The sequence below is a fragment of the Salvelinus namaycush genome, chromosome 32 (genome assembly GCF_016432855.1).
Source record: "Salvelinus namaycush isolate Seneca chromosome 32, SaNama_1.0, whole genome shotgun sequence".
NCBI classification, from domain to species: domain Eukaryota; kingdom Metazoa; phylum Chordata; class Actinopteri; order Salmoniformes; family Salmonidae; genus Salvelinus; species Salvelinus namaycush.
In genome coordinates this window covers 3,867,902-3,880,213 of record NC_052338.1, presented here as the reverse complement: position 1 = coordinate 3,880,213, position 12,312 = coordinate 3,867,902, and the positions used below count along the sequence as shown (strand labels likewise).

Sequence of the window (12,312 nt, the reverse complement as noted above, 5' to 3'; positions counted from 1 at the left end):
GAACACATGTCCTTCCTGAGCGCAATGACAGCTGTGTGGTTCCATGGTGTTTATACTTGCGTTTGTACAGATGAATGTGGTACCTTCAGGTGTTTGGAAATTGCTCCCAAGGATGAACCAGACTTCTGGAGGTCTGCAATTTTTTTCTGAGGTCTTGGCTGATTTCTTTAGATTTTCCAATGATGTCAAGCAAAGAGGCACTGAGTTTGAAGGTAGGCCTTGAAATACATCCACAGGTACACCTCCAATTGACTCAAATTGTCACGCCCTGACCTTAGAGATCCTTTTTATGTCTCTTTTTGGTTTGGTCAGGGTGTGATTTGGGGTGGGCATTCTATGTTTTGTTTTCTATGATTTCCTATTTCTATGTTTTGGCCGGGTATGGTTCTCAATCAGGGACAGCTGTCTATCATTGTCTCTGATTGGGAACCATACTTAGGTAGCTTTTTTCCCACCGTTCTTTGTGGGAAGTTTGATGGCACTTAGCCTTAAGCTAAGCTTAAGCTTCACGGTTTGTTTGGTAGTGTTTATTGTTTTGTTAGAAAATGTACGCCCACCACGCTGCACCTTGGTCCTCATCTTTCAACAGCTGTGACAGAACTTCCCACCACCAAAGGACCAAGCAGCATGGTAAGGAGGAGCAGCGTGGCCAGGGGTATGAGACAACCTGGGAGGAGGTGGAGAGGTGGTCGGTCGACCCAGGGAGAGTGCCAGAGCCCGCCTGGGATTCTATGGAGCAGTGCGAAGAGGGATACCGGAGGATGGGAGTCGGCGAGACGAACACGGTTGGCAAGGTAGCCCGAGGGGCAGCCCCCAACATTTTTGGGGGGGGAGCACACGGGGAGTGTGGCAGAGAAGCCTCCAGTGATGATCCATGGTGCGAAGCCTCCAGTGATGATCCATGGTGCGAAGCCTCCAGTGATGATCCATGGCGCGAAGCCTCCAGTGATGATCCATGGCACGAAGCCTCCAGTGATGATCCATGGCACGAAGCCTCCAGTGATGATCCATGGCAAGAAGCCTCCAGTGATGATCCATGGCACGAAGCCTCCAGTGATGATTCATGGCAAGAAGCCTCCAGTGGTGATCCATGGCAAGAAGCCTCCAGTGGTGATCCATGGCACGAAGCTTCCAGTGATGATCCATGGCACGAGCCTCCAGTGATGATCCATGGCACGAAGCCTCCAGTGATGATCCATGGCACTAAGCCTCTAGCGACGGTCTCCAGTGACGGCCTCCAGTCCAGAGCCTTCAACGACGGTCCCCAGTCCGGAGCCTCCAGCGACGGTCTCCAGTTCCGAGTCTCCAGCGACGGTTACCAGTCCGGAGCCCCCATCGACGGTCTCCAGTCCGGAGCTTCCAGCGACGGTCCCAAATCCGGGGCCCGCAACGAGGGTCCCCAGTCCGGGGCCGGCAGTGAGGGTCCCCAGTCCGGGGCCCGCAACGGGGGTTCACAGTCTGGGGCCCGCAGCTAGGGTCCCCAGTACGGGGCCCGCAACGAGGGTTCCCAGTCCGGGGCCCGCAACGAGGGTCCCCAGTCCGGGGCCCGCAACGAGGGTCCCCAGTCCGGGGTATGCGACGAGGGTCCCCGCACCAGAGGCGCCACCAAAGTGGGGTGAGCCAGAGGTGGAGCGGAGTCTACGTCCCGCACCAGAGCCGCCACCATGGATAGATGCCCACCCAGACCCTCCCCTATAGGTTCAGGTATTGCGGCCGGAGTCCGCACCTTTGGGGGGGGGGGGGGTACTGTCACGCCCTGAACTTAGAGAGCCTTATTTATGTCTCTTTGTGGTTTGGTCAGGGTGTGATTTGATGAAAACCCTAGGCATTCTATGTCCTTGATTTCTATGATTTGTGTTTCTATGTTTTGGCCGGGTATGGTTCTCAATCAGGGACAGCTGTCTATCATTGTCTCTGATTGGGAATCATAATTAGGCAGCCCTTTTTCCCACCTGTGATTGTGGGTAGTTATCTTTGTTAGTGGCACTATAGCCCTGTTAAGCTTCACGATTGTTTCTTCGTTTCTTGTTTTGTTGGCGACATTTACAAAAATAAAAGAAAATGTACGCTCACCATGCTGCACCTTGGTCTCCTTCCGACGACGGCCGTGACAGAGAAGTTAGTGAAATTCTACATTTGTATAAAAATATAGAGGTATCAGATCCGGCCGTAGAGGGAGCTCCCAAATAAGTAAGACCTGGCTATTGGTTTGTTTGTTTTGCCCTACGTATTAGCAGCGCACACACACACACACCACACACCACACACCACACACCACACACCACACAACACACACACACACAGGTTATGAATATTAGTTAGTGGTGTTAATACCATGTTTGATTTATTGTGTGGGGTCTTTTGAAATTTGTTTGTTAACCAGGTAAGCGGAATGATGGAAGTATTTGAAATGTTTTAAATAGTTTTTTAAGAACAGGGAACGAAAAGAGAAAGAAAATACTTAATAAGGCTGACTGACCTATAACCTATGTTCTGGCTCCCTGGGGAGGCCTGATCACATTGGGTGAGATTTAAATGGGTTATGTAAACACTAATAATTAGGAAGAAGTTTATATTTTAGCAATAGTCCTATGTGTTATTCAGACCACGTGAAGGAGAGAGAGAGAGCACTCTCCCTGAATGAGGGACACCTGTCTCTAGTCTATTTTACCATTACCCTATGGGATACAATTATTTCTTTATGGAGTTATCAAGAGTTGTAATTTTAAATGGAGTTGTTATCCTAATTTGTTTATTTTTGATTTAACAGGCAGTGTTGTTTTTTTTTGAGTATGTTTGTTAAAAACAACCTGAGGATTTGATTATAAAAAACATTTTATATGATGTCACGAGTCTCGTGAGTGCAAACATCCGAAGATTATCAAAGGTAAGCGATTAATTTTATTGCTTTTCTGACTTTCGTGACCATGCTAATTTGGGGCTAGCTGTTGTAGCATTGATTGATACACTCACAAAAGCTTGGATTGCTTTCGCTGCAAAGCATATTTTCAAAATCTGACACGATAGGTGGATTAACAACAAGCTAAGCTGTGTTTTGGTATATTTCACTTGTGATTGCATGATTATAAATATTTTTAGTAATATTTTGCGCCCTGCAATTCAGCGGTTGTTTAGGAAAATGATCCCGCTAAAGGGATCCATAGCGCAGAGAAGTTAACCTTTATTTTTCGGCCAGTTGAGAACAAGTTCTCATTTACAACGGCGACCTGTCCAAGATAAAGCAAAGCAGTGTGACAAAAACAACAACATAGAGTTACACAAAAACAAACGTACAGTTGTCATGTTCGTCGTATGAAGGAGACCAAGGCGCAGAGTGGTATGCATACATTCTTATTTATTTAAAGAATGAACACTGAACAAACTAACAAAATAACAAAACGAAACGTGAAGCTATACAAACGAGTGCTGACAGGCAACTACACATAGACAAGATCCCACAAACACCAAAGGGAAATGGCTACCTAAATATGATCCCCAATCAGAGACAACGATAAACAGCTGTCTCTGATTGGGAACCATATCAGGCCAACATAGAATTACAAAAACCCCTAGACCTACAAAACCCTAGACATACAAAAACCCTAGACAATACAAAAACCCTAGGACAATACAAAACTAGCGTACCCACCCTAGTCACAGCCTGACCTAACCAAAATATAAAGAAAACAGAGATATCTCCAGTCAGGGTGTGACAACAGTCAATAACACACTAGAAAACATTTTGAAAAATCTATGTACAGTGTGTGCAAATGTAGAAGAGTAGGGAGGTAGGCAATAAATACGCCATATAGGCAAAATAATTACAATTTAGCATTAACACTTGAGTGATATATGTGCAGATGATGATGTGCGAGTAGAGATACTGGGTGCAAAAGAGCAAGAAGGTAAGTAATAATATGGAGATGAGGTAGTTGCGTGTGCTATTTACAGATTGGCTGTGTACTTGTACAGTAATCGGTAAGCTGCTCCGACAGCTGATGCTTAAAGTTAGAGAGGGAGATATAAGATTCCAGCTTCAGTGATTTTTGCAATTCGTTCCAGTCATTGGCAGCAGAGAACTGGAAGGAAAGGTGGCCAAAGGAAGTGTTGGCTTTGGGTATGACCAGTGAAATATACCTGCTGGAGTGCGTGCTACAGATGGGTGTTGCTATGGTGACCAGTGAGCTGAGATAAGGTGGGGCTTTACCTAGCAAAGACATATAGATGACCTGGAGCCAGTGGGTTTGGCGACGAATATGTAGTGAGGGCCAGCCAATGAGAGCATACAGGTCACAGTGGTGGGTAGTATATGGGGCTTTGGTGACAAAACAGATGGCACTGTGATAGACTACATCCAGTTTGCTGAGTAGAGTGTTGGGAGCTATTTTGTAAATGACATCTCCGAAGTCAAGGATTGGTAGGATAGTCAGTTTTACGAGGGTATGTTTGGCAGCATGAGTGAAGGAGGCTTTGTTGCGAAATAGGAAGCCAATTCTAGATTTAATTTTGGATTGGAGATGCTTAATGTGATTCTGGAAGGAGAGTTTACAGTCTAACCAGACACCTAGGTATTTGTAGTTGTTCACATATTCTAGGTCAGAACCGTCCAGAGTAGTGATGCTAGTTGGGCGGGAGGGTGCGGGCAGCAATCGGTTGAAGAGCATGCACTTAGTTTTACTAGCATTTAAAAGCAGTTGGAGGTCACAGAAGGAGTGTTGTATGGCGTTGAAGCTCGTTTGGAGGTTTGTTAGCACAGTGTCCTAAGAAGGGCCAGATGTATACAGAATGGTGTCGTCTGAGTAGAGGTGGATCAGAGAATCACCAGCAGCAAGAGCAACATCGTTGATATATAGAGAGAAAATAATCAGCCAGAGATTTGAACCCTGTGGCACCCCCATAGAGACTGCCAGAGGTCCAGACAACAGGCCCTCCGATTTGACACACTGAACTGTATCTGAGAAGTAGTTGGTGAATCAGGCGAGGCAGTCATTTGAGAAGCCAAGGCTATTGAGTCTGCCGATAAGAATGCGGTGATTGACAGAGTCGAAAGCCTTGGCCAGGTCAATGAAGACGGCTGCACAGTACTGTCTTTTATCGATGGCGGTTATGATATCGTTTAGGACCTTGAGCATGGCTGAGGTGCACCCATGACCAGCTCAGAAACCAGATTGCATAGTGGAGAAGATGCGGTGGGATTCGAAATGTTCGGTGATCTGTTTGTTATCTTGGCTTTCTAAGATTTAAGAAAGGAGGGGCAGGATGGATATAGGTCTGTAACAATTTGGGTCTAGAGTGTCACCCCCTTTGAAGAGGAGGATGACAGCGGCAGCTTTCCAATCTTTGGGGATCTCAGACGATACGAAAGAGAGGTTAAATAAGCTAGTAATAGGGGTTGCAACAATTTCTGCTGATCATTTTAGAAAGAGAGGATCCAGATTGTCTAGCCCAGCTGATTTGTAGGGATCCAGATTTTGCAGCTCTTTCAGAACATCAGCTGTCTGGATTTGGGCGAAGGAGAAGTGGTGGGGGGGGGCTTGGGAAAGTTGCTTCAGGGGGTGCTGAGATGTTGGCCGGGATAGGGGTAGCCAGGTGGAAAGCATGTACAAAATGCTTATTGAATTTATCGATTATCGTAGATTTATCGGTGGTGACAGTGTTTCCTATCCTCAGTGCAGTGGGCAGCTGGGAGGAGGTGCTCTTATTCTCCATGGACTTTACAGTGTCCCAAAACTTATTGGAATTAGTGCTACAGGAAGCAAATTTCTGTTTGAAAAAGCTAGCCTTAGCTTTCCTAACTGACTGAGTATATTGGTTCCTGACGTCCCTGAAAAGTTGCATATCGTGGGGGCTATTCGATGCTAATGCAGAACGCCACAGGATGTTTTTGTGCTGGACAAGGGCAGTCAAGTCTGCGGTGAACCAAGGGCGAAATCTGTTCTTAGTTCTACATTTTTTTGAACGGAGCATGCTTATTTAAGACGGTGAGGAAAGCACTTTTGAAGAGCAACCAGGCATCCTCTACTAATGAGGTCAATATCCTTCCAGGATACCTGGGCCAGGTTGATTAGAAAGTCCTGCTCGCTGAAGTGTTTTAGGGAGCGTTTGACAGTGATGAGGGGTGGCCGTTTGACCGCGGACCCATTACGCATTCAGGCTATGTGGCGGTGATCGCTGAGATCCTGGTTGAAGACAGCAGAGGTGGTGTATTTAGAGGGCAAGTTGGTCAGGATGATTCTAAGAGGGTGCCCATGGTTACCGATTTAAGGTTGTACCTGGTAGGTTCCTTGATAATTTGTGTGAGATTGAGGGCATCTAGCTTAGATTGTAGGACGGCCGGGGTGTTAACTTCTTCTGGCTGCAGGGGCAGTATTGAGTAACTTGGATAAAGGTGCCCATTTCAAACGGCCTCGTACTCAATTCTTGCTCGTACAATATGCATATTATTATTACTATTGGATAGAAAACACTCTCTAGTTTCTAAAACCGTTTGAATTATATCTGTGAGTCAAACAGAACTCATTTGGCACAAACTTCCTGACCAGGAAGTGGAAAGTCTGAAATCGAGGCTCTCTTCTATGTCCTGCCTATAAATGGGCATGATACGTATTAGTATACATGCACTTCATAGACCTTCCCCTGGATGTCAAGAGGCGGTGAGAGAAGAAATTTAGTGTTTATCTTGGTCTGAAGTGGAATACAAGCTCTTTGTATGACGTGTCCCCCATTTCCGGTTTTCTGGAGAGCGCGAGAAGGGACCTGGATGGCGACTACTATCTCCGGCTTTGATTTTATTTGATACATTTGACCATATCATCGTAAAGTATGTTTTTTCAATATAGTTTAATCAGATTATTGAAATTTTTTCGGGAGTTTTGCCGTGTTCCGTTTTCTGACTTTGTTGACGATGGAGAGATTCGTGCCACTTGGCTAGTGTGCTTGCTAAATCGAGAGGGAAAGTGGCCGTTCTAAATCCAAACAACGATTGTTCTTGACAAAGGACCCCTTGTCCAACATTCTGATGAAAGATCAGCAAAAGTAAGAAACATTTTATGATGCTATTTCATATATCTGTCGTACATGTGAACTAGTCGTGGGCGCCCAACTTTTGGGTACTCTAGCTATACCGAAGCTGGATGTCGTAATGAAGTTATTTTTTAGAATTCTAACACTGCGATTTCATTAAGAACTAATGGATCTATCATTTCCTATACAACATGTATGTTTTAGTTATGTTTATGAATAGCTATTTGGTCAGAATATGTGTGTCAGAAAAAGTGTCCGAAAAAAATCCGGGCGTTGTGGGAAAAAGTAGCTAAGTTAGCACAATGTATAACCATTGATTTCAGCTCTAAATATGCACATTTTCGAACAAAACATGTGTATGTATAACCTGATGTTATAGGACTGTCATCTGATGAAGAATATCAAGGTTAGTCAAAAATTATATATCTTTTACTAGTTTGTTACGATCGCTAACTTTTACTGCTGGGGAAGGGCTTGTGTTTTTGGCTATTGTGGTAAGCTAATATAACGCTATATTGTGTTTTCGCTGTAAAACACTTGATAAATCGGAAATATTGTCTGGAATCACAAGATGCCTGTCTTTCATTTGCTGTACACTATGTATTTTTCAGAAATGTTTTATGATGAGTATTTAGGTATTTGGCGTTGGTGTCTGTAATTATTCTGTCTGCTTTCGGTGCAATTTCTGATTGTAGCTGCAATGTAAACTATGATTTATACCTGAAATATGCACATTTTTCGAACAAAACATAGATTTATTGAATAACATGTTATAAGACTGTCATCTGATGAAGTTGTTTGTTGGTTAGTTTGGTTGGTTCTTGGTTAGTTAGGTTGGCTTTGTGCATGCTACCTGTGCTGTGAAAAATGTCTGTCCTTTTTTGTATTTGGTGGTGAGCTAACATAAATATACGTGGTGTTTTCGCTGTAAAACATTTTAAAAATCGGACATGTTGGCTGGATTCACAAGATGTGTACCTTTCATATGCTGTATTGGACTTGTTAATGTGTGAAAGTTAAATATTTAAAAAATATATATTTTGAATTTCGCGCCCTGCACTTGAGCTGGCTGTTGTCATAAGTGTACCGACGTCGGGCTTGCAGCCAGAAGAAGTTAACTTCTAGTTCCTCCCAAACCCGGATCCGGGAGCACCCCCATCAGTAAAAAAGCTGACTAGCATAGCCTAGCATAGCGTCACAAGTAAATACTAGCATCTAAATATCATTAAATCACAAGTCCAAGACACCAGATGAAAGATACACATCTTGTGAATCCAGCCATCATTTCTGATTTTTAAAATGTTTTACAGGGAAGACACAATATGTAAATCTATTAGCTAACCACGTTAGCAAAAGACACCACTTTTTTTACTCCACCATTTTTTTCCTGCATAGGTAGCTATCACAAATTCGACCAAATAAAGATATAAATAGCCACTAACCAAGAAACAACTTCATCAGATGACAGTCTGATAACATATTTATTGTATAGCATATGTTTTGTTAGAAAAATGTGCATATTTCAGGTATAAATCATAGTTTACCATTGCAGCCACCATCACAACTCTCAGCAAAGCGACTAGAATAACTACAGAGAGCAACGTGAATTACCTAAATACTCATCATAAAACATTTCTGAAAAATACACAGCGTACAGCAAATGAAAGACAAAGATCTTGTGAATCCAGCCAATATTTCAGATTTTTTAAGTGTTTTACAGCAAACACAATATAGCATTATATTAGCTTACTACAATAGGCAACCACACAGCAGCATTGATTCATGCACGTTAGCGATAGCGAATAAACCAGCAAAAGATATTACATTTTTGACTAACCTTCTCAAAACTTCATCAGATGACAGTCCTATAACATCATATTACACAATACATATAGAGTTTGTTCGAAAATGTGCATATTTAGCGGCACAAATCGTGGTTATACAGTGAGAAAAGTAGCCAGGCTGCCAACAATATGTCGGGAGAAATCTTGGGAGAGGCACCTAATCTAATCGATAACTAATCATAAACTTGACTAAAAAATACAGGTTGGACAGCAAATGAAAGATACATTAGTTCTTAATGCAATCGCTGTGTTAGATTTTTAAAATTAACGTTACTACGGCATACAGCGTGCGTTAAAGCAAGACCGCACCGAAATGAATGGCGGAATATGCATTTTACTTTTTTCAACAGAACAACGAATTAACATCTTAAATAGTTCTTACCTTTTGATGAGCTTCCATCAGAATCTTGGGCAAGGTGTCCTTAGTCCAAAAGAATCGTTGCTTGGTTGTAGATTGTCCTCTTCAACGTTCGATTTAGCAGTAAACATTAGCCATGCGGCAAAGACGTGTCCGACTCACTAAAACGCAGGACGATTAAATATCCGAAAATCGCAATATACCGATATAAACTGATATAACTCGGTTTAATATAACAACATTATGATGTCTTTAACACCTATAACGAATAAAAACATGACCGGATATATCTAAGGCCTATAACCGGAGCGTTCTAGAGCCACAGCCAGATGTCCTTCCTGCGTCAGAGCGAAGTGAACAAAGACCGGACCCTACGTTCCCAGGCTATTTATAACCTCTCAGTTCTGCCTAGCAACCCCATTTCAACTCTCACTATTCGCTGACACCCAGGGGAAGACGTATGCAGTGCATCTCAACCAATAGAAGACAGGCAAATTAATAAACTGACCTGGGAACAGCTTGCAGAATTCAGCATTCTCACATCCTCATAGGAAAAATCCTCCAACTCCAGTTCTGTTTCACTCACAGATATAATTCAAACGGTTTTAGAAACTAGAGAGTGTTTTCTATCCAATAGTAATAATAATATGCATATTGTACGAGCAAGAATTGAGTACGAGGCAGTTTAATTTGGGAACGAAATTATTACAAAGTCCAAACAGCACCCCCTATTGAGAAGAAGTTTTAAGCCTGATCCAGTTTAGGTCACCTAACAGTACGAACTCTGAAGATAGATGGGGGGCGATCAATTCACATATGGTGTCCATGGCACAACCCGGATGTCCTAGCTGTGTCTGAATCCTGGGTTAGGAAGGCCACCAAAAATCCTGAAATTTCCATCCCTAACTATAACATTTTCCAAAAAGATATAACAGCCAAAGGGGGCGGAGTTGTTATCAACTGCAGAGATAACCGGCAGAGTTCTGTCATACTATCCAGGTCTGTGCCCAAACAATTTGAGCTTCTACTTTTAAAAGAAACAAGTCTCTCACCGTTCCAGAAACAAGTCTCTCACCGTTGCCACTTGTTATAGACCCCCTTGTCTGCTTTTTGAGCCTTGGTCGAAAGGTGGTTACAGTGACATGAAGAACATCGATTGTTCAGCCAAACGAAAAAAACAAAAGCAGGGCATGCAAGAATTTGCTTTTAGAGGACATGACAAGAGGGAAAGTTCTGTCAACAAGGGCAAGCTTGCAGGGGTAATTGCACGTTACGATGTCAAACAATTCTGAATGCAGCGCATTTTTTCATAGGTGCTCGGTAGACTTTTCATTTTCTTTCGGTATTTATTTAGCAAAGATGATAACACAATCACTCCGGAGGAAAACGGACGATTTTTCAGTCTGATCAACTGTTAAAAATTGCCCCACCGCTCTGGGACCTATGGTGCCACCAGTCTGCTAGTCAGTTAGTTATCGTCAGGTATGTGGATGATTAGGGTTTTATTCAGGAATATTTCTTGGGATACTTTAATGTGTCAAGTGGGCAAGATGCACAGTCTGTGTTCGACTTTATTCATTTTGAGATGTCAGAGTTTAAGTTCAGAGAGAAACTCGTTGTCCAAACCTAATATAGCACAGCTGTAATGGAATGTATCTGCCATTTGTATTTACAGCTAAGTCCCATCCTGTTCCCTGATTAAGAGGTGAGGACTACTCCACTCCACTACCATTGTCAACTTTCTCCAGCCATGAACTGAAGCCATGTCTCATGTGCCCGCTCATCCACTGGCACATTGAATGTTTCCCCTACAAGCACTGTGAGTACCCCTCTCATTTATCTCTCATTACTGTATGTAGAGTCAATCACATACACATTCAAATTATTAAACATCAATGTTTTGACGCCTTGCTTGGACTAACTCATTCTTAGCTCTTTTGTCTAACTGTGTAGTGTGTCTTATAGTTATTTGTCTTCCCAGTCAAATCCTGTCCTGCACTGGTCAAGTCTCTGAACATAACCAACTCATACCCTCATTCAATCATCCCTTTCTAACACGGTGTAAGTAGCCCTCTCATTCCCATTCCCCATAATATAGTACTATAAACGACTTTTGAAACACACTTTGTCGTCTCCGTGCGTTCCGCACCTATAGCGTGGGTCTCTCATCCTCCTCAAATGTTGAAGTCACCAGCCTCCACTGATAGGGACTCACAAAAGGTGAGGAAGACACGGTCGTTGCACTCACATGACCAATCATAATGCCTACAGAAGGCAACCTTGAGGATGACATAACAGGTGACATTGCACTACATAGCAGGTGACATAGCACTACAGAGGGACTCACATGGGGGGAAGAAAAGGTGGTCGTTGCACTCATCCTCGGAGCAGGAGCAGATGAAGAACTGGGAGCCCATGCCATTCCTCTCCCTCATCTCACACTTGCTGTTGTTATAGTCCTCCAGCACCAGACCATGCAGCTTATGGGCTGGGTTGTGGCATATCGTGTCTATGGTGACATTGTCGTCTTTCTTCCTCCTGGAAACAAGACAACAGGAGCAATTAGTTCCACTCCAATTCATATTTATTAAACAGAGAGAACATTTAAGCTAGTGATACAGTAATAAAAACACAGTCTAAGCATTAGGGTAATGCTTTGAAACAGGGGTCAGGTTAGGTTTTACAGAATGTATCACCCAGTTACAAAATACCACCGTGCACGTGCAGTGAATAATCCTGAAGGTGCACAAATGGACTTACAAATGGGCTCCTCAGGTCTCCTGCTAGGTGGTGTGGAGCATATGTAGTGAAACCCTTTTTAAGAGGTGTTGCTGTGAACATGGCATTAGGAGTTCAACTGACTTCAGCTCCGAATGCTATGAATGTGATGAGATAATGTGGTATTGCCTTCAGCTTCAAACAGGAGGCCAAATCTAGTTCTCCACTTTCTTTAGTGGGATTAGTGGGTGGGGCACTTTTGGGTTTAGCTACTTAGCTAAACCTTGTTCATGGCAAAAGTCATATTTAAATGACAAATCACCAAGCAAGATTATTCATTTCTGCTCTAAGGTCAAGTTTAAAGGTCAT

At 43.2% G+C, this 12,312-nt stretch overlaps 1 protein-coding gene across 1 annotated transcript in view; it reads right to left on the bottom strand.

Moving 5' to 3' along the window:
* The window catches only part of LOC120027347 (TGF-beta receptor type-2-like), a 136,592-nt gene that overhangs the window by 80,276 nt on the left and 44,004 nt on the right, over positions 1–12,312 (bottom strand). The window contains exon 5 of the mRNA XM_038972261.1: positions 11,573–11,763. Within this exon, the coding sequence (XP_038828189.1) occupies positions 11,573–11,763 (191 nt within the window). The remainder of the gene's footprint in view (positions 1–11,572; positions 11,764–12,312) is intronic.